This window comes from Abramis brama, assembly GCF_963993115.1.
Source record: "Abramis brama genome assembly, chromosome: 17".
Lineage (NCBI taxonomy): Eukaryota > Metazoa > Chordata > Actinopteri > Cypriniformes > Leuciscidae > Abramis > Abramis brama.
In genome coordinates, this window is record NC_139979.1 from 17003486 (window position 1) to 17025344 (window position 21859).

General features: G+C 36.8%; 3 protein-coding genes across 8 annotated transcripts in view; 2 read left to right on the plus strand and 1 right to left on the minus strand.

The window, feature by feature from the left end:
• Positions 1-1408, plus strand: part of fxyd6l (FXYD domain containing ion transport regulator 6 like) — a 7983-nt gene extending 6575 nt beyond the window's left edge. For all 4 annotated transcript variants that reach the window (XM_084089755.1, XM_084089756.1, XM_084089757.1 and 1 more), the window contains 4 exons: positions 217-250; positions 715-746; positions 820-856; positions 952-1408. In XM_084089755.1, coding sequence (XP_083945881.1) covers positions 217-250; positions 715-746; positions 820-830 — 77 coding nt within the window. In that variant the 3' untranslated portion in view covers positions 831-856; positions 952-1408. The remainder of the gene's footprint in view (positions 1-216; positions 251-714; positions 747-819; positions 857-951) is intronic.
• A 1229-nt stretch (positions 1409-2637) lies between these two features.
• Positions 2638-6948, plus strand: fxyd7 (FXYD domain containing ion transport regulator 7). Of its 2 annotated transcripts, XM_084089482.1 has the most exons (6): positions 2638-2771; positions 4296-4334; positions 4669-4743; positions 5096-5123; positions 5696-5736; positions 5831-6948. In XM_084089482.1, exons 1-6 carry the CDS (start codon positions 2756-2758, stop codon positions 5848-5850), a joined length of 219 nt encoding a protein of 72 aa, XP_083945608.1. In that variant the 5' UTR covers positions 2638-2755; the 3' UTR covers positions 5851-6948. The 2 variants fall into 2 exon arrangements, with proteins under 2 accessions (XP_083945608.1, XP_083945607.1); XM_084089481.1 differs by lacking the exon at positions 5096-5123.
• Positions 6949-7107: 159 nt separating this feature from the next.
• nfkbid (nuclear factor of kappa light polypeptide gene enhancer in B-cells inhibitor, delta) lies at positions 7108-20667 on the minus strand. 2 transcript variants are annotated; one of them, XM_084089478.1, is made up of 12 exons: positions 20470-20667; positions 16350-16486; positions 16232-16262; positions 15921-16144; positions 15583-15815; positions 14004-14109; positions 13386-13532; positions 13259-13310; positions 13020-13177; positions 11668-11784; positions 8849-9013; positions 7108-8665 (listed from the first exon to the last, which is right to left on the minus strand). In XM_084089478.1, exons 1-12 carry the CDS (start codon positions 20483-20485, stop codon positions 8594-8596), a joined length of 1458 nt encoding a protein of 485 aa, XP_083945604.1. In that variant the 5' UTR covers positions 20486-20667; the 3' UTR covers positions 7108-8593. The 2 variants fall into 2 exon arrangements, with proteins under 2 accessions (XP_083945604.1, XP_083945605.1); XM_084089479.1 differs by lacking the exon at positions 20470-20667 and adding an exon at positions 18054-18209.
• Positions 20668-21859: the final 1192 nt, after the last annotated feature.

Here is a 21859-nt window from a genome sequence, read left to right on the forward strand (position 1 = left end):
AGCCCACATAAATTACTACTGAGAAGCTGTCTGTTACACAGACCATATGAGTTGTTTATAAGGTCTTTACCCATGTGAAATTTCTCATGTTACAAAGCAACATGTTACAGGAAAATGCCATGTGCTACATCTAAGACACCATGTGAATGTATTTCTCTTGTATGTTATAATAAACCACCATTTGTTTGGGTCTGATTTTTGGTTTGTTTCCTATAGGTCGGAAATGCCGCTGCAAAGGGAAAAAGTCAAAGTAAGGGGCAAAGAAAACTATAATGAATCTTCTTCTACCAGAATGTTCAGGCTAAAGACGCGGTCACATTTACCGTTGTTCGGCCAACAGAAAGCTAATTGCTTTGACACTGACTTCTGTGAGACACTATTCACTATTGACCATGGACCCTTTTGCCACCGAAATGTCCCTAATGAGACCACATCTTTAAAGTCAGCATGAAACAGAAATTGTAATAGTGTTTTCCTCCATATTTTCACACAAACCGCTTCTCGAACAGGAAATAATGTATGTGTGTGTGTATTGAATATCGCAATACTCCTAAAAAACAATTGATCATTTTGTTTTCATGCTGACTTTTAATAAAGGTTCCAATGGATCAACTTTGAGATTATAGATTTCTATATAATCTCCATTTATTTCGCTGCTGTTCAGAATAGATCTTTTAACTTGTCGCTCTTGTTGTCTCTGTATCCTCTTCACAGGCCAGTGGGAATTGACACAGAGGCAGCCAGAGGTGAGAATGTTCTGTTTTATTTGGATTCGTGACACTTAAAAAGAAACAGACATTTACTGTATTTTTATTGCAGGTGCAAAATAAAGTAAACCGAGGGAACAGAGAAACAGGTGACACTGCCTCTACTTTTGGATTTATTGTGATGTTATATATCCTGCATAGATGTTTAAGACTATCTCTGCTGTCCTTTGGTTCCTTTTGACAGAAAGCATGGCTTCTTAAGGAGAGTCTTAATCAAAACTGTGGCCATTCGGAAGAAAATGTCACTTGAGGATTTAGTTCTAGTGTTCACCGCAGTTTTTTAAATTTGTATTGCAATATGTCTTTGTCTCTTGGATGCATGACACTACGAGTGCTCCTTTTTAAAAATTGAAAAAAAATAATAAAATTAATAAAACTGTTAATTCTCAGCTAGAACTACTTTGCCATAATGTTTAATTGAGCACCTGATATCTGTGAGATTTGTGCCACGTTTTTGTCATGTGCTTTTCAGCTTTCAATGAAGTTTATGAAATGCGTAGTATAGTATGTGTAAGTGCTCAGTAGCTAAAGGAAATAGTAGGCATTTTATACATTTTGTAAATTGTCCTTCCAGTTGTCACTTTGCCGAATTGACAATAAAGCTGTACACTGTAGTTGAAAATAAAGTGATTTCTATGGAATTTCTGTTAAGTGTCATCGAGAAAATGACATAACGGTTATGTAATATCAGTGCTTGGCATCTGCCCTGGTCTGTCTCTCCTATTCAGTGTGTTATAAATAGTTGACCCTGTTATTAGTAATATTAGTACAACCAGTTTGATCTTTTAGCTGTGTAGATGATTTTGCAATAGTATTTAGATTCTGTAAAAAAAAAAAAAAAAAAAAATATATATATATATATATATATATATATATATATATATATATATATATATATATAAAAATGTGTGTATGTATATGTGCATGTTGAATATTATATTATATTATACACGGTTCTCTGATATTTAATTCTAATTGGTCAGTGTGCGAGCAGATAATGAATGTTGCCCATAGCAACATAACGGCGTGTCTATGACGGCGTGTAGTATTAATTTGTCTTTTCTCCCCAAATCACCACAACTTGGGGTAGCTCATTGACGCCATCTTGCGATTCAAACCGATTACTAAGACAACAAATGCTAATAAAAACAGGAGGACTCCTAAATTAAAGGAAAAGGCGAAAATATCAGCCTGAGGAACAATGAACCGAAGAGATGCATAAGAGAACACTTTAAAAACTAAATAAATAAATTAATCGATATTCAGTCAAAAAGGAATCTTGATTGCAGATTTATAAAGATAAATTAATATTGTATTTAATTTATTGCAGTGTTCGTGTTGGCAGATCATATACTGTGCTGTAATTTTCTTACACAACGGCATTTCAGTCACATGTATTTTATAAGCAACCGTGAAATAAGAGGTCGGAGTTTATCTTTCGATAGGCTAGTAAGTTAATCGCTTGTGTATAGACATGGATGTAAGTGGTGTTAGGAATGATTTAAGCGCATATACAACCTTTCAATCTAGGATTTTATCGGCGTTGCGCTTTGAAGAATTCTTGATAATCATTTTAATACTGGCTTTTGTTTGAGTGCGTACAAAATGCATCCCGAGGCGCACAATCCACGCCCAAATCTTTCTGAGGTTATCCTCCTGCAGACCCAGGTCCTGTTGCTGCATAGGTGGGGTTCTGCTTCTGTGTGTCGCATGTATTCACTGGGGGGTGTTGGGGGGAGGTGTTTGGCTCAGGATCCCCACCGCATTGGACAGCATGCATTTTATCTACCCAACGCCAGACCCGGGAGCTTCCCCTACCGAATGAAAGGGAACACCGACAGATCTGCACCGCTAGGGGGCGTAAGTATAACTCCCGAAGCCCAGCATCGACGCAGTGCTCCACCAAGCTCTCTTCTCTTCATTCATTGTGCTCAATTTCAGCCTGTAGCAAGATCAAGGAAGCCTTGTCTAGAAAGAGCACTGCAGTCATGGCAGTTTCAACAGGTTTGTCTATTTATTGCATTTGTATGCTTTTAAAGATGAAACTGCATGGTGTGGCATAATGAATAATCAAACTCATTTTAGAACGTGCACTGTTAAATAAGTGAGACTTTAGCTGTTAGTCGTGAGTATGGCTATATGAAGTTGTCCTATGCATATTCGGGAATTGCAGTGTGATTTATTTTATTCTTTTTTTTTTTTTTTTTGGGGTGCTACTGCTGATAGGCTACTTCTATGATATTGTTTTAAAACTATTTTAATACATTTAAAATGAGAGCAATGCATTCTTTGAAAGCGCCGTTATTGAACGATGGATTCAATTAATTATTCACGAAAAAAAAAAAAGAAAATAGTCAGACTATTCCCTTGAACACAAAATGTTGAAGAATGGCAGTCTCATTCACTCACCTTTTTTCTAAACAATGAGAATGAAGAGTGGAATAACATAAGGGTGAGTAAATGAAGAAAATGTTCATTAAGGGTGGACTATCCCTTTAAAGGAGAAGTTCACTTTTAAAATGAAAATTCTGTCATCATATACTCACCCTCCTGTTGTTTCAAAGCTGTATGAATTTCTTTCTTCTGCTGAACAGAAAGGAAGGTATTTAGAAGAATATCAGTAACCAGACAGTTTTTGGGTCCCATTGACTTCCATAGTATATTTTTTTCCTACTATGGAAGTCAGTGGGACCCAAAAACTGTCTGGTTACTGACATTCTTCTAAATATCTTCCTTTCTGTTCAGCAGAAGAAAGAAATTCATACAGGTTTGAAACAACAGGAGGGTGAGTATATGATGACAGAATTTTTATTTTAAAAGTGAACTTCTCCTTTAAGAGTGAATGGGGTGCTGAAAATCGCCAACTAAGCAGTTGCAAACCCATGAAGTTCAGTACCGCATCATTGCGATAGAGCCAGTTCACGAGACAAAACCTGTTTAATCCAAAGATATTACAAATATGTCTATATTACATGTTAGTTTGTGGGTTGCTTTTCTCCCTCTCCATATAGGTAATAAAAGCTCTGACTATTGGCAGTTTGAACAGCTTTCTATTGATTCTCATTAGATGAAGGTCCACTCGCCTGTGGAGACTGCAGGTTCTCAGAGCGCGTGCACATCCAACCGGCTTGTCGCTGAGCTTGCAGTCTCGTTATGCAGATAATCAGTCACCCGAATTACTGAAGCTTTCTGCTGAAAACACTTGAGTTTGCAACATGAATTGTGCCTCGTCCATGCTCAAAAGCTAATTGAAATCACTGTTTATGTGTTTAATAATTCAATCGATTGCAGTCTGAATGTGTCTCAGCGTTATTTTAGAGTTCATAGACTTGGACAGTCCAGTCTACTATTGCCATATTTATAGATTTAATAAACCAGCATCTGTCCATGGTGCTGAACTCTGTCCCCTGCATTGTTTTCCTTACTTCACACCAAGTCTTCACTGGCATCACATTGCTGCTAGGTCCATAAGCCTATCGATGTTTCTAATGTTTCAGCGTTGTTAAAAATATTTAAATGTATTTACAGAGTCATACATGAATTTGGACCAGAGTGCCTTTCATTATGGTAAGCAGTTGAGTATTGCATGGCCTTATTTATTTATTTAAAACGTAAAGGCCCGGTTTCACAGACAGGGCTTAGATTAAGCCAGGATTAGGCCTTAGTTCAGTTAGGACATTTAAGTAGCTTTTATAAACGTGCTTTAGAAAAAAACATCACTGGTGTGCATCTTGAGACAAAACAACGGCACTGACATATTTTCAGATATGAATGCAAGTTGCTTCCAGTTAAAACAGCTCAAACATGCATGTTAGTCTGGGACTAGCTTAAGCCTTGTCTGTGAAACTGAGGGAAAGTCAGTAAAACAGAGTATGTCACCACTCTTGATTTCTGAGCTCAGATTACGAGACGTTGCGGACCACGGGTGTCATCCTAGCTGTGATTATGTTCGTTGGTGGAATTCTTATTGCTATGAGTAAGTCACTAACATAATAATCATAGACATTTTGTTATATAGGATGTGCAGAATGAGTGCAAGTAATAGTAAATGGCTGTGATGTTAGATTGTAAATATCATCAAGGATCATCAAGAGTGGCATTCACCTGACAATGATTGTAGTCAATCCCATTTTACTTCAATCAGTGCAGTGAACAGTCAATTTACCAAATCATTTGTCTGAGTACTTCTGCAATGAAAAACGTTGGTTAATTTAAATGAGACTGAATTCATTCCTTTCAAACTGGCTGAACTGAAACTGAATTGACCCCAATCAAAGTCCCTTTCAATTACATATTTCACCATCTCTAAATGTTTTTTGCCCCAACAGGTAAAAAGTGCAAATGTACGAAATCCAAGTAAGCGGTTTTCACACGAATGTGCAGCCTTGACTGTGCATGTGGAATGAGCCCGTATAAACGATGAGGAAACGTCTTGAACGAAAAAAGATGTACATGGAATTGATGGTGCCATGAGTGTTCTCTGTAAAGCTCCTTTACTGTTTGAATGCAGCCCCTGGTTTCTAAATCGATTGGTTTTTGAACTGACCAGCTTCTTCTTTCAGCTCACCTACACTGTCTATTCATTCAAACAACAGCACGTTTAACATACACGACCTCATGTACGCCTGTCGTGCTTATAAACCCTGAAGTTATGGTTAAAATAAGACAGCAGAAAGTTTGTTGTTTTTGTGCTTCCCAAATTAAGAACTGAACTGTGCTCTTTGTGTGGGTAGGCAGTGTGTATCAAGACTGATAAAATGCTCCGCATGTCGTCCTGAGAGGATCTGAATCGTCAGGCCTTTGCACACAAATCAACCGACAATACTTACTTTTGATTAATGCGGATGAGCATGCTTGCTAAATATGGATTGCTTAGATGGACAAGCGTGGCTTATTGGCATAAACTCTATGATTTTTTCCCACTACAGATCTAGTCCAGTGGAAGGCCCTCAGCCACCAAAGACAGAAGGTACAGTACATCAACATTAATTAATGTTCTACTCAAAAATTCTGTCAGAATTTGTTGAACGCCTGATTGATTTCGCCTTTTTTCCCCTTTAAAGTTCCCCCTCAAACGGTGTAAAGCGGATGGTGCAACGGGGCGGCTCATTATAGTGAGAGGAAATGCTCAGACTCACAAAGTTGCTTACAAGAATGTGGAGGAGAGCAGAACCCGCTTGACCTCTTTTTGTAACATCAGCCTAAATGCTGATCTGGCTGTATTTTTAGGTCTCTCAGTAGAACTTGTGCTTCATTATGTCGTTTTGTGTTTATATAGTGCTAATGATACCATTCATGATGCACCTCATATGACTGCAGTTATTTGACTTATGCATGAATAATTTGCTTTAATTTAGATTTATTATATGAGGGCTAAATCTCATTTTTTGGAAATACTTGCAGATGAATAATGATTAGCAGACTGATTGAATGACAGATGTTTCATCTAATAGATTTCAATCCTTTAGACAGATATAATGAAATTGAATTGAACACCCGTTTACATTTTAATAAAGAATAAACGACTTCTTAGCAGCTCTCCAGCATGGAACTATGCACAGTCCTGTGTCGCCCTGTGTAATTTGTGCATGGCAGGTGTCAACAAAATGTAAGACAATTGTAAAATTTTAGCATTTATGTCTTGTATTATATATATTTAGTTCCTGCATATTTATTATTTGTATAATGAATTATACTATTGGATCCATTCCATCCATTTACAGTTTTGACAACAACCGTATAAGATAATCTAAACATGCAACATCTTTTCGTTTACAAATTGTAAGGCCGTTTATTGGATCAGTAAAGTCAGACATCATTATGCAACTGCGCATTACTTTATGGAGGGCATAGAAACTAAGAAAGTCTTGCCTTAAGAACTTATGGGGCAACAATCTAATACAGAGTTGCAAACTAACTAGTAGTTAAAGCCCTAATATAACTTAACATTTAAGTAAAACCTCACGAGCAGCTGGTGGAACCTTACCTTGGAGTTAAACATGATCTTATGTCCATTGTCACAGCATGAATATTTGTATACTGTTTTCCAGTAAACAAAGCACTTTAGAGTTTAGACAGTAATACTTTACTCCTAAACTAAGTGTTACTAAAAGCAACTGATTTAATTGCAACTGAATGTATTTATGTCTCATGTACTAATAAATGAAAAGCATCCATATAACTTTTAGAATAATGAATCACTGTGCTTCTGTTTGCTCACCAGGTTTTTTTTTTTTGGAGGAATGCTTATGAGTTTTTTTTTGTGTGTGTGTATTATACTTTACAATGACGTTATTGAGTATGACTAAGCAGCAGTCATAATGATGAGTTCGATACGGTTATATGAAAATGCGTTTTTATTATTCATCCAAATATTAGTCACATACCAAAGACATTTGTCTCAAAAAAAGATCCTGAGTTATAGAGGTTCATTCTTGGTTTTACTTTGATTAGCTTTACTTAGTTTGGCTTGGTCAGTTGACATAATACAAAACACATTAATAAAACAATAATAATTTGCAGAAGTACATGAATGAGTTGATCATATCACTCTTCATAAACAATATTGTAAAACGTTGTACATTCAATCAAGCAGATTTTAATGCTACTTCATATTCTCACAGAATTCGGTTTTGTCAGATGGTTTCATTCATTAAGTGTTTGCGATATTTATTAAAACGTTGAGAAAAGTTTCATAAATGACTGCACTTTGTTTTCAAACTAATTCTCATAAATCCCCAGTCCTCTCTTTGCTTTACAAGAAAGTGACATTAGCGTGTGTTTTCCCTCATTTGAATTTCCATAGGGACATCATGGTGAATCATGCATGACTCTGACTCAACAACAACAACAACAACAACAACAACCTCCAATATTTGAAATCTTGATACAAGATGGACACGATCCCCACATACAAAAACCCTTCCTTACTATTCCACTGAATTAATATTGTTAAATCATATTAATGATTGTGACTTGATTCTGAAAGGTCTTGAAGACAAAACCACTGTACCTTCCTTCCTCAGAACCCCCTGACATTTCACCCCCTCGTATATGACTCATGAAAATAACGTATTCACATACATGGTCGGGTGACACATCTCCTGTAAGGACAACTATGACATCAAGTGTGCTGCTGAGAAAAGTGCATTACACAGAGAACTGCTGTCATTCACATCAAACAATGAAATAAATAACTGACCTTTCCCCCTGAGTGAAAGTAACATGAACAAGAGCACAGAGAATAATATGCAACACACACTAACCAAAAGCCATATAAATACTTCTGAAAACAAATAAAAATATCCCACTGATACAGTGGTTTAAAAAGTTCATGTAAGCAAACCAATATGGTTTATAATTGAAGGTGGAAACTTGACTGGTACACTGACAGTCATCCTGGTGATTTCATTGAAATCTCTATTCAGGAACATAGTAAAATGCTGATGTTCAGCATTTAAATAAACTGGGAAGCAGCTTTATGGTACAGGATCGATGAATGATCCTTCAAAAAAGATATACTGTCATGCTAAAATGATGCAATAGGTGAAAATCCTCATAAAAGGATACTGAAGATAAACCCATCCCTCTCCAGAGATGATCTAGATTCATTCCGGTCTAGGACGACTGTGTTTGGGTTCATTTTAAAAGCTCTTTTTGGTATTAATTATTTGACAAAGGTCCATTCAATCCATAATTGTTCTTATCTACATCTTGATGGCGAACAGTTAATTGTATTATCAAGACTGATGTTTCATGTGCGTACTGTTATTTGCTCTAGACCTCTATTGGAGAAGGTGGGGAACGCTGGGACTGATCAGTCCTAGTCACTCTTGGTCCTGTAAGGATGTAAAACGCCGCCTAGAGGAGGCACTTTTCTTCTTCAAGATGAGCTTGAGCTGAGGGAGAGAAAGAGCGAGAGGAAATTGGAGTCAGCGAATGTGTTTTCTGTTCTTCTCATTCCACGTTACAAAACAATGGAGCCATGATCAAACTGTACAAGAGAATGTTTTTTATGGTTTGCACTGCACCGTACACATGATTCCTTGCAGACCGGTTGTTATTAAATAAAAGCCTCTCACTTTCTCTCCTTTGTCTCCGCTCTGCAGTAAGTGAGCGGGCTGGTCGTTCTCCAGGTTGCGGATGCTGGGATCAGCACCGCGACTCAGCAGAAGCCGGATCAGTTCCTCCTGATAGGGGCTTCCGTGCAGCCCTGCGGCCATGTGTAGGGCAGTGTGTCCGTGAGCCTGAGAGGAAACAGACAATATATAGATCAATATTATAGATTATATAAGTTTATATGTACTAGAGTTCATTATAGTATGTAGTGATGCTTAAATCACATTATAGTCCATGAATTTTATTGGCAGAGCGACTGTGTTTGCGTGCTCCAGACAGGTGGTGGTTATTTTTCAGTGACTCTTTCTGAAAGTTACACAGTTACTACAGTCGTCCCGTCAGGGGTCGCCCCAGCAGTGTTATCCACACAGCTTTTTACACCTTATGCCCTTTCTGATGCCACCTAACACTGAGACTCACACACTTTGGACTGCGGGGGAAACCGAAGCACCCAGAGAAAATAGGGAGAACATGCAAATTCCACACAGCTCAGCCAGGGCTCAAAGCGAGGACCTTCTGCTGTGAGGCAACAGTGCTACCCACTGAGCCACCGTGCCACCCTAAATCATCCATCCATTCAATCAATTCCTTCAAACATACTAATTCTTTCAGGAACAAAAAAGCATCTGTCTTTTAACTGATTCATTGAAAAAACATGGAATCATTCAGGTACTAAACAAATAAAGTATTTATAAGTGAGTCACTGGGTCGCTCACTCAACCAATTCATTAAAAAAAACCTCTGAATCATTTAGGAACGGGTTGTTTTAATGTGATTCCTTGAATCATTCCACTGATTCGTTCAAAAACAAGGGAATCATACAGGAACTATAATCGTTCAGGAACGAAACACTTGTTGTTGCATTTATAAGTGATTCAGTGAATAATTCCACTGATTAGTCCAAAAACAGGGAATCATACAGGAACTATATTAATTACTGTATGAGTGAGTCACTGGGTAGTTCACACAACTGATTCATAAAAAAGAACTCTGAATCATTCAGGAAGGAAGCAGGTGTTTTTTATGAGTGATTCAGTCAATCATTCAACCGATTTGTTCAAAAACATGGAATCATTCAGGAACAAAACAAATTACTGTAGCCTATTTATGAGTGGGCCACTCAGCCGATTTGTTAAAAACTCCACTGATTCATTTGGGAACTTAACAGGTGACTTCATTGATTCAATTCATTCAAAGTCATTCAATTGGATCAAAAATATTCATTTAGTAACGAAACGTCACTACATCTTGTTGTTTAGACTGAGACGCGCAGCAATTAAAGGGATACTTCACAGATTAGCATTAAGCATTGTATCAGTAGAAACCTGGTAGTATTTTCGAATGTCTCCCTGAGAAGAGAGATTTCTGTATTGTGTGTCTGAAAAAAACCCTTAGATGACACAAAAATCGTCATTTTAATCGTCATCACAAAAATCGGAGGCTAGAGACTACAGCCAGTAGTTGGAGCTAGTTCCGCATGTTTTCAACCCGCCCATAGGGGGTGGGATCTCACGATAAAACTCCGTCTTTTCAGTTTCGAGTCAACTAGTAGCCTAGTTGTATCATTTCTTCCGATACTGCCCTCTGTAACCGGTAGGCGTGGCTTGGGAGTGGCCTCGTAGGGCAGCGAAGCAAGTGCATTCTGGGAATACATTTTCTGGCTTTTCTCAGTATAGAAGGCACCAACTTCTAAAATAATTTCACATTTCTACTACATTAATGACCCAATTTAAATACACATTCATCTTTCCAGCGGTGAAATATCCCTTTAAAGGGTTAGTTCACCCAAAAATGAAAATTCTGTCAGTAATTACTCACCCTCATGATGTTCCAACCGCGTAAGACCTTCGTTCATCTTCGGAACACAAATTAAGATATTTTTGATTAAATCTGAGAGTTGTCTCACTCCTCCATAGGCTGCTATGTGACCGAAACTTGCTGGCCCAGAAAAGTTATTAAAGAGATCGTTAATATAGTCCAAGTGACTCCAGTGGCTCAATCTTAAGTATATCAAGCGACGAGAATACTTTTTGTGCGCAAAAACAAACAAAAATAACGACTTTATTCCACTATTCATTTCCTTCTCTCTGGGCCTCGTAGTGTTTTTGCGCTGCGCGTCTGTGTTGCACGTCATCACGCATCACACACATGACCGGCGTCGGCCAATAGTGAGCCTACGTGGTGACGTGTAACACAGACGCGCTGCGCAAAAACACTACGCGAACCAACTAGAGGTCCAGAGAGAAGGAAATGAATAGTGGAATAAAGTTGTTATTTTTGTTTGTTTTTGCGCACAAAAAGTATTCTCGTCGCTTGATATACTTAAGATTGAGCCACTGGAGTCACTTGGACTATATTAACGATCTCTTAAATAACTTTTCTGGGCCAGCAAGTTTCGGTCACATAGCAGCCTATAGAGGAGTGAGACAGGGCTCAGTTTTCATCAAAAATATCTTAATTTATGTTCCGAAGATGAACGAAGGTCTTACGCGGTTGGAACAACATGAGGGTGAGTAATTACTGACAGAATTTTCATTTTTGGGTGAACTAACCCTTTAAATATGCTTTGGCTTTGGTCAAAACTAATTCTGCTGGCAGAGCAAAAAACAGACAAAATAACTAGCAATATTTTGTCTAAAATGCAAGTTACTCAACTTGAATTTCTTGGTTACACCTACAATAGGCTGGCTGTGATTAATGCGACACGAGGCGTGTGGATAAACCTACGTATGATTTCGTAGGTAAATGAAAGTCAATAAAATATTGTCATCATGTTTCTCACTTTCATGTTGATGAATGCTTGCATATTGGAGAGTTGGAGGTTCAGAAGGAAGCGCACGAGATGGATATTCCCCTCCTTCACTGCCAGGTGAAGAACGGTCTTGTTGCTTTTGATTTCCTGAAAAAGACAGAGGCATAGTCTGTCAACAAAGTGAAACTGAAGCGACATCAAAGCTGGCGTGGCATGAATGAGGTTTCTTCCTTTTGCGGCATTCTCAGAACGAAACCACGCTATATGGAACAATGACAAAATCAATTGTTTGTCTGTCTGTCAGAAAGGAACATTTGGGAAATATATCTTGTCTTTTCCTATACCTATAAATATCTACTATAATTTGTAAATGTCAGTAACTGTAATTTGTGTGTTTGCTGTTGCTAACTTAGCAATATTACACCATGTAAGGAAAAAACAACAACAACAACAGTTCCTTCAACAGGTGCCCACATATTGATTTAAAAACAAGTTTTGTGGGGAAAAAAACCCCATTTGTTTATTTTAAAATATTTATTATTATAAAATAGCAAATAAGCAAAAGCTAAACAAGTTTATTTGATATTTCACTGTCCCTTCCACATTATGTAGAAGCCTAATTAAATTAGGAAAATATGTTTGATATAGTATATAGCATTCAAAGGTTTTGTGTCAGTTAGATATTTAATAAATTAACACTTTTATTCAACAATGATGCATTAAATTGATCAAAGTGACATAATACATTTATACTGTTACAAGATTTCTACTTCAAATAAAAGCTGTTCTTTTGTGCTTTATATTCTTCAAATAATCCTAAAAAAGGTATCGCGCTTTCCGCAAAAATATTAAGCAGCACAATTGTTTTGAATATTGATAATAATAAGAAATGTTTCCTGAGAACTAAATCAGCATATCGGAATGATTTCTGAAAGATCATGTGACAGGAGTAATGATGCTGAAAATGCAGCTTTTCCATCACAGGAATAAATTATATTTTAAAATATATTAAAATAGAGAACAGTCTGTTCTGAAGTGTAATAATATTTCACAATATTACTGATTTTACTGTCTTTTTGATCAAATAAATGCAGCCTTGTTGAGCATAAAAGACTTCTTTCAAAAATATAAAAAAATCTTACAAACCCCAAACTTTTGAACAGTGGTGTATATGATACATCAATAGCTTTATTTTGTTACTTTACATGTTATTATGTGCCCGGCTTAATGTTTTATAATATGTATTATTTAATGGGTGTCTCTGCTCTATCTGTATATCCACCAAGGGGTTCTTTAGCAATAATGAACACATTACTTCATTACCAATGGGATTAAAACTGTACTGAAAATACAAAACATTAAAGAGTGATTCAGTTGAGTACCTGACTGAGAACTGAAGCCCCAGCATTTATAAGAAGCTGCAAACACATCAGTTGAGTCTGACCGCCATCGACTAGCCATGTTGAGGATGAGGAGGAGGCATTTATAGCCTTCATCGTGGCACAGTGAGAGATCACTGCACAGTGCAGAGGAGTCAGACCTAAAGTTAGAAGAAGCAAGAGCTGTATATTATTGTTTCCTCAGATGTAACTGTGATGCTTAATAGAGAAAAGGTTAATACCTTCAAAATTACGAGCCTCCAGGTCCACTGGCAGTCCAGCAAAGAGAAGAACCTATAAAATCATAGTGTTTTTTTTGATGCGTGCTTTTGTTGTTTTTAATGATTTGACATATGGGTGGTCACTCACCTCCATGACACGAGGGAAACCGTAGGTGGCAGTCAGATGGAGCGCGGTTTGACCGTTGACGTCACAGATGCCGATGTCCGCACCGAGAGAGAGAAGATCCTGGACTATATCTGGTTGATTAGCAGTTACGGCCACCAGCAAAGCAGTCTTGAATACAAAGTGAGTGCATTAATAATAATACAAATTCCCTGGGGCATCATAAATGTGTCCTATAGGTTTACATGCTATTATGTGTCCTAATAGGTTTACATGCACCCAAGGTCAGAAAACACTTTAAGTTTCTCATAATATACATTGTAGCATCACTTCTTTTCTCACAGCACCTGAAATGGCTCAATTAAAGGAGGATTCAGTCTCTCTAAACCCCTCCTTTCTGATAGCCTACTTTGCTCTGATTGGTCAGATGGCTCAGTGTTATTCAGGAAGTAAGACTGGAATTACTGACAATTTGTTTTAGGCAGTTCAGAATCTGTTCATATACAATAACTATTTATTATGCACTTTGAACTTTTCAGACCTTTTACATTCACAAACAGTTATATTACACACTACATGAAAAGTATAATGAAACACACTATTATGAGGGGCCCTTTAACAATATTTTGTTGTGATATTCACCTTGCCCTTGTGTTCTTTAGAGTCCAACTTCCCCAGTCCACGAAGTTTCTCCGCAGCAGCAAAAGCATATTCCCTCAGGCCTTTCGCAGTGTAGATATGTAAAATCCTAAAAGAGAGGAAGAACAAAGTTTCAGTTTTCATTTACAGTCTAACAACCTTTCTGTTTTTAGTTAGAGTCACTTTTCTATAGGACTTGCGCTTATGCTGTGGTTTCATTAGTTGAGAAACTCACAAGGCCTTAGAAGACCCCTCTGGTGAAACACCTAATGCGGATACATTAACTGAGAAATTTACATAATGACAGTATGTGTACATGACTGGAAGGTATCTAAATAAGATTCCAAATTCTATTTAGCATACAAAATTGCTACATTGAAAATGACTTCCCTGTATTTATTTTGGTTTCATTTGGTTTTTCAAGAAAATTTTTAAGAAAACGTCGCAAATTTTAGTAACCTTTTTTATGTACACATATTAATCCTTTATTTTCAAAAGGGTTAAAAACACTTTTATGGAAATATTAGGAATTATTCGTTCATAAATATCATCACGTTTTTGGCCAGTCACTCCACATGTCTCACATCCTGTGACAAAAGTTTTTCGAATTAGCATTGAAGAATTTTTTTTTACTACTTAAAGGGATACTCCACTTTAAAATGAAAATTCTGTCATCATATACTCACCCTCATGTTGTTTCAAACCTGTATGAATTTCTCTCTTCTGCTGAACAGAAAGGGAGATATTTAGAAGAATGTCAGTAACCAGACAGTTTCTGGTCTCATTGACTTCCATAGTATATTTTTTTCCTACTATGGAAGTCAATGAGACCAGAAACTGTCTGGTTACTGACATTCTTCTAAATATCTTCCTTTCTGTTCAGCAGAAGAGAGAAATTCATACAGGTTTGAAACAACATGAGGGTGAGTATATGATGACAGAATTTTCATTTTAAAGTGGAGTATCCCTTTAACTACTTAATTTTACTAAAATCATTTACCCATTTTCATAAAAAAATAAAATAAAATAAAAGGCTACACATTTAAACAGCCCTAAATTTATGGGGGTTACTAGAAGAGATTATATGCATGACCATCAATTTTGGGTCAGCAAGGTTTTTTTTGTTTTGTTTTTTTAAATAAATAAATACTTTTGCTCAGCAAGGATGCAATAGGTCGAAAAGTAACAGTAAATTTATTTTTCAAATAAATGCTTGAACTTACAGTTCATCAAACAATCCTGAAAAATGTATCATGGTTTGCACAAAAAAAAAACATTAAGGAGCATAACATTGATTTAAAAAAAGATCTTTTAAAAGCTCTTGCCATCACGAATAAATTAAGTTTTAAAATGTATTAAAATAGAAAACAGTTATTTTAAATTGTCATAATATTTCACAATATCACTGTTTTTACTGTATTTTTGCAGCCTTGGTGAGCATAATATAATTTTTTGAACAGTAGTGTACTCATTTGAAGTCTACAGAACTACAGATCATTCTTCCAACTGACCCCCTGTTACCGAATCCGTGGTAGTACATCTCCACCCTAAACAACATGCAGAAAATATTCCTTTGACTTACGTGTCCCCATCATCGTCCTGCCAGGTGGTTCTACTGTAATCCATGTTCTGCAGGAAGACTCGAGCCTCCTGCAGCTTTGCCATATCCATCTGGGGCCTGAACTCTTGGAGAACGTATTGGCTTGTGTGATCCTCTGCTCTGGATTCAGATGGCCAACACAAGCCTGAGCTCTGAACGGGGACCGTCCCGGTCATATCAGTCCCGGCTGCAGTTACAGGGCACTCTGTTATAGACTGTGAGAAATGACAGAGAATGGGATTAAAACTTGACCGAATGAACATGATTATGTAAGAAGCCTTCAATTATTATGCTACCCCAAATACTTTTAGAGCTCTTACATATTGCTGTGTTGTCTGGGCGTCCTGGCAGTCTTGCATCTGCTGAGGGCTGTAGCCAGTGGCAAGCGTTTGTCCAGTCTGGGTAAAGTTTGCTGCGGTGGGGGGACTGGACATGAACGAGAAAGGGTTGCACTGCTGTAGGGAGGAATGTGCCTGATGAATGCTGGAAACCTCCCATCGATCGTATCTAACTGCGCCCATGTCTGTGTAGCTTGCACTGGTTCCTGCAAAGGAAAGGGAATTGAAATCTTTAGAATTGAAATGTCATTTTAAAAGCAACATCCTCATTTAGCAGAGATGCTCAGACTCACCGACAGTGGGAGATTGTACTGATGCCAACACCTGTTGGAAACATTTTGGAGGATGATTAAAGCCGTTTATATCAGCCTCAAGACATTCATACTTAGAGGTATAATAGTTTTGACTGACTGGGACAGATGCAGCGCCACCAGAAGTATAAGATGCTGTAGAGCAGGAGGGGGGTGCTGAGGAGGTCTCTCTCTTTCTCTTCTGCTCCAGGAGTTTCTTCACTGTGGGCAGAGGGTAACACGCCTTTTCCTTCGGTGCTGTGGACAAAGGAATAAACCATTTTTATATTAATCATGATGTTTTTTTATTTGAAAAATCTAAGAAAAGATCAATGCTGTTTAAGAATCACAGAAAACGTATCACAGCAGCACAACCGTTTTCAACATTTATCATTTATCATTATAAGAAATATTTCTCGAGCAGTAAATCAGCATATTAGAATGATTTCTGAAGGAACATGGGACACTGAAGACTGGAGTAATGATGCTGAAAATTGTGGTAAATTATGATTTCACTTTTCTAACTTTAGTTAGTGTGTAATGTTGCTGTTTGAGCATAAACAACATCTGCAAAGTTACAATGCTCAAAGTTCAAAGGAAAGGGAGATCATTTCTTTTAAAGAAATGGCTTTTTAAGGACTACAACAAACGGCTGGTTGGGACTACACGACATTCCTCTCGGGTTAGTGACATCACCAACCCTAGAACTTACATAAACCCCACCCCCGAGAACGCAATTTATAGATTTTCATGACAGAATATGCTAATCAATGACTAGAAGATAACTACACATAAGCTACATAAATTCATCAATTAACCATTCAGAAATGTCCTGTTGTAATCTACATGTTGTCACTTCTTCTTGAGTCTCTCCATCATTGTCTGACTCTGGTTTAAACATAAAAGTTTTTGAAATTTTAAGGACACAAGCTCTTGAAGCTCCGCCCTCTGTGCCGGGAGCAGCAACTCATTTGCATTTAAAGGGACAGACACAAAAACGATGCGATTTTGCTCACCCTCACAAAGTGACAATATTAACATGCTATATAAAAATATCTGTGGGGTATTTTGAGTTAAAACTTTACATACACTCTCTGTTGTGCATAAGAGACTGCTTTCAAAAACATTAAAAAAATCTTACCAACCCCGAACGGTAGTCTCATTAAATCTCTAAACTGATATTGATTTATCAAGCGAGAGTCCATGCACCCTTGCCTATTATCAAGTTTATATTCTTTAGGAAGATTTCATATAAAGTATGTAATTTATTTTCCAATAATATAATTGTGGAACTTTATTAACTAGATGCAGTGATACAAATATAGGTATATGTATACCTCAGAATGAAAATAAATGCTATTAAATATTTTTAGTTTTTAAATGAACAACAGTTAATCAATTCAGGAAAGGTGAGATGTTTTTTTTTATCTTTCTATTAAATCCCAGACATTTGTTTTACAATGCCACAGCAAATGTAAGAGATTTGTTTAAGCAAGTAAAACATTTACTTCTTGCTAAATATCTATCTTACTTAATTTATTGTTGTAGTTTTTTTTCCAAGTAAAACTGATTGATTTCTACAGTAATGTGATTTCCCCATGGCCGTTTTTAATAGCAGGTGTCGGTATGACATACAAATGTATTTTCTTCGTGTTAGTCACTAAAAGAAACTGAAAAAGACAAGAATGCAAATATCGGAGGTTTCCAGTGGGCTTCAGTTACGTATTCTAGAGCAGAAAGAAGGAAAGTTTCTTCAAACTCTTGACCCCAAACGTGAGATAAGAAAGACATTTCCACCGAAGGAGTGTAATGCTCATCCTCTCACCCGTGAGGAAGGTATTCCATTTGGAAAAGAGGTGGTGAGGTCACGTCTACCTGTCTTCTTCATCAGAAACCCTGCGTCTATGGAGACGGTTATCACAAGCACATTCTCTGTAACTATTTCCTTTTCTCCGTTACGCTCTTCGTGGCAAACCACATCTTCTTCCTGCATCTGACGTATACGTCCTTTGAAGGGGCCCATTAGAGGTGTGTGAACAGATGATGTCAAACAGTGGCAGTACTGAGCCGAAATCATAGATCACAGTTTAAGCTGCAATACTTAATCTAGCCACCAGGAATAAACAAGGAAGATCTCGTTTAAATATTAATCAAATTACTGCTTCACTCACAGATATTTCTTTCCCAAAATGCAGTGTGAGAGAAACACTTCTAACTTATTTTACTATATTTTATGGGCTAGTCAGAGTATATATTATGTACCTCCATGATCATCAGATATAACAGTTTTGCCTATATAGCCTAACTATAATAATAGTGTTTCGGTTGATTCATCTATATATAGCTCAGACACAAGAGCTGCTTTCAGTGAGATGTTCATTTACAGGAAAAGTGATTGGTTTCACCAAAACATTAAGTAATTCTTATGGCAAAGGGGATTCAGAAGAGGAAGGTGGCTTTGATTTAATCAGCATGGAAATTCCACTGGGCATAACCTCGAGAGGATCATTCCTTTTCTTATCTGTCTTCTTTTTTTGTTGTGTTCTCCATTCCAGTTTAATTACTCCACTTCTCAGCCTGTTACTTTTTAAAGCTCACCATCTCAAAATGTACTGCTCGACAGTGTACATTACGTACAGTGGCATGTATAACAGACTCAAATGAAAGAAATACTGAAAGAAAAATTAAGATACTAAAGTGCTACATTTCTGAAAGTTTAAGAAAAAACGTTAGAATAACATTGGTCAATACTGAATTAGCTAAAACAATAATGGAGTTTAAAAAATGTTTTGACAGATACACAAATTCTTAAGGTTATATCACCATGTCTCAATATGTAGCATATTAATTAAATTATGTTTTATTTACATTGTGTAGGAGGGGGTGAAATCATTATCATGACTAGTTGACTAGTTATAAGGCATTTATATATTGTACAAAATAGTAAAGTTAAAGTATAGGTTTACAGTGAGAGTTGAATATCACAATCACACAGTTGTTTTTAAAATTGCAAGCCTATGTTTAGTGTAGGCTATGTCTATGCTTTTTTGTTTGTTTGTTTGTTTTTTAATTTAATTTTATTTAAAATAAAATGAAATTAGAAAAAAGTGGTCATGCATGGGATTTGACCCTAATTGATTTTTAAGCAAAGTTCATAGATAAGTAGTGGGGTATGCTGTAACAACAGAATTCTTAACTAGTTTAAGTTATAAGAGTTTAATGTAGGAATGTTATATCGAAGTTTGACAGACGCTTGTGTTACAAACGCTAGGCTACTCATGGTAATGAAACACTTATAGGCTATTCATATTTACTCTAGCATAGCTAGGCTATATAAAAAATAACAGTGGTTTTGCTATCTGTCTCAACAGTTTTAAAGGTCACGCGAAGTCTACACAAATGTACAGAACATTGATGTTCATGTCTAAAATGTCCGAAAGCGTGGGCATCAGCGGCTGGGATAGCCTCGCACCTCTATCTTGTAAATTCAAAGTCGGAAACCCCTGGCCAATGAGTCACGCGCGCGGGTGTCCTCGCGGGGATTCCGCACCCCTCACTACACATAGCTACATATATTTACTCATTAAAAAAATCATAGTTTGCCGTTTATTCCTAGACACTTGGTTTATCCCACGAGACATTTGTACTTGTATAGTAGAAATGCTTCCTTTATAGTTTTATTATACAGTTCCTTACAGTTTTCTTTTCGCTATCATTTTTTTCACAAGCTTTTCTTTATAAAAATGAGACCCACGCCCATTAATAACGGGAACTGAAAGTCTAAAAGGGAGGAGTAATTTATCAAGGGGTTTGTCCAGATAGCCGTAAAATGAACTCAGCGACTGACAGTATCTCTACGTTGTTGGGGGATCCTTTATTCAAATTAGATGTCTATTTTTAAACGGTCATACACCACTGACCTTACGTCATAAAATAAATCATACAAACAGAAAGAGAAAAAGTAGTAACGTTAGCCTATTCCATACGTTGTTTCCAGCTAAATAGTTGTATTTAACAGGGTATGTGTATTTTAATAAATGACTTGGTAAACGCTTATGTCAGTGTTTAATTATTTAATAGGAACCCGAACACTTTAACGTATCATAGGCTAGACTAGGCTACTTTTTTGTCCCTTTTACTCCATCAAATCAAAAATCATTAATCGTATATTCTCCAATTCCTTCTGCTGTAGCTATAAATGCTGTAAATAAAAAATATTAATAAAAAGTCTTCGTACTCACATTTCTGAAAGTGCATGTCAGAATCCCTTTAGCTGTCTTTAATTCTCGGCTCCCACGCCAGGTGAAATGAATGATGTCAGTCGCAGAGGAGCCTCTGATAAATGTCAACTCCTCGAGTCACTGCCTGTTATTAACTGACTTCGGCACGTTCCACTATGTATACAGAGAACACGTTGTTTCCCCCACACCCCGCCCATCGGTAGCTCCGCCCTCTCTTGCTGATGACGAGATGTAAAACACAGTGGAGGAAAGTGGTACAGAGGCAGCACGGGGTGCTTTCTTTGCATATGTGTCAATAACAAATATAAGGATGTGCGAGACGATACAATGGAGATTTTTTTTTAGAAATTTAAAGTAGCCTACTAAAACAATTTGCTAACACCTTTAATACAACCTCGTAATGTTTAGGTGGGTATTAATACATTACATGTAATTAAATGTATTAATATTATTTCTATGTAAAGTGAAATATTTTCATGATTTGAGTCAAGAGTCAAAATTACTGATTCAAAATTTGAAAATGTTTCAGCATCATTATAGATGAGGTGTATTTAAGTTATTGTTGTGGATTCTAATGTTGGAATAGTTTCTGTTGCATTTCAGAAATATAGCCTAATTACAGAGATAGTTCACCCACAAATGAAAATTTGAACTGAAATTTCTTTCAGACGAAGACAATCCGAGTTATATTAAAAAATCCAAGGAAGCTAGTTATTTTAGTGGATAAAGTTTGAAATGGATATTTTTCTTACCTTATTTAGGCCTTTATTAACCCCCCAGAGCTGTGTGGAGCACTTTTATCATGGATGGATGCACTTTGATGGCCATTCACTGCCATTATAAAGCTTGGAAGAGCCAGGGCATTTTTTTAATATAACTCTGATTGTCTTCATCTAAAAGAAGAATGTCATATACACCTAGGATGACTTGAGGGTGAGTAAATCATGGGCTAATTTTTATTTTTGGGTGAACTATCCCTTTAATATATTAATTTAATTAACATTAATTTAACATAGAATACAGTTCATCTGTGTAAAGTTAGTTTTGTTACACCATTTTTGTTATAGCCTACTTCCTTTTCCACAATCAACTTTGATCTACTTATTTGCCTCAGAAATTAAGCATCATGTCCATTTCCTCCATTCTCACCACAATGTCAAAATGGTCTTCTGCTTCTAAACGCCTCCTCCACCCACTCATCCTCCCCCAGCTGCAAAAAAAGTGGAGAACTTTAAATGCTTATGCAGCTCAACTGCTGTGCAATTTACAGTTATTTGGTGTGCAATGATAAGAAAAGCACACTTATTCGCTTTAAATAAACATCCTGATAGGCATTAGTGCAAACTTAGTTTATTCTGAAGTAGCACTTTAAAAATCTGGAGAGATGTGA

Coding starts and splice junctions, on each gene's coding strand:
- fxyd7 (XM_084089481.1), top strand. Junction 4,335..4,668: donor CCAGAGTGCCTTTCATTATG/GTAAGCAGTTGA, acceptor TTCTGAGCTCAG/ATTACGAGACGTTGCGGACC. Junction 5,737..5,830: donor TCAGCCACCAAAGACAGAAG/GTACAGTACATC, acceptor TCCCCTTTAAAG/TTCCCCCTCAAACGGTGTAA.
- nfkbid (XM_084089478.1), bottom strand. Junction 14,110..15,582: donor CAGGACGATGATGGGGACAC/GTAAGTCAAAGG, acceptor CCTCTCTTTTAG/GATTTTACATATCTACACTG. Junction 13,533..14,003: donor CTAAAGAACACAAGGGCAAG/GTGAATATCACA, acceptor TTTGTATTCAAG/ACTGCTTTGCTGGTGGCCGT.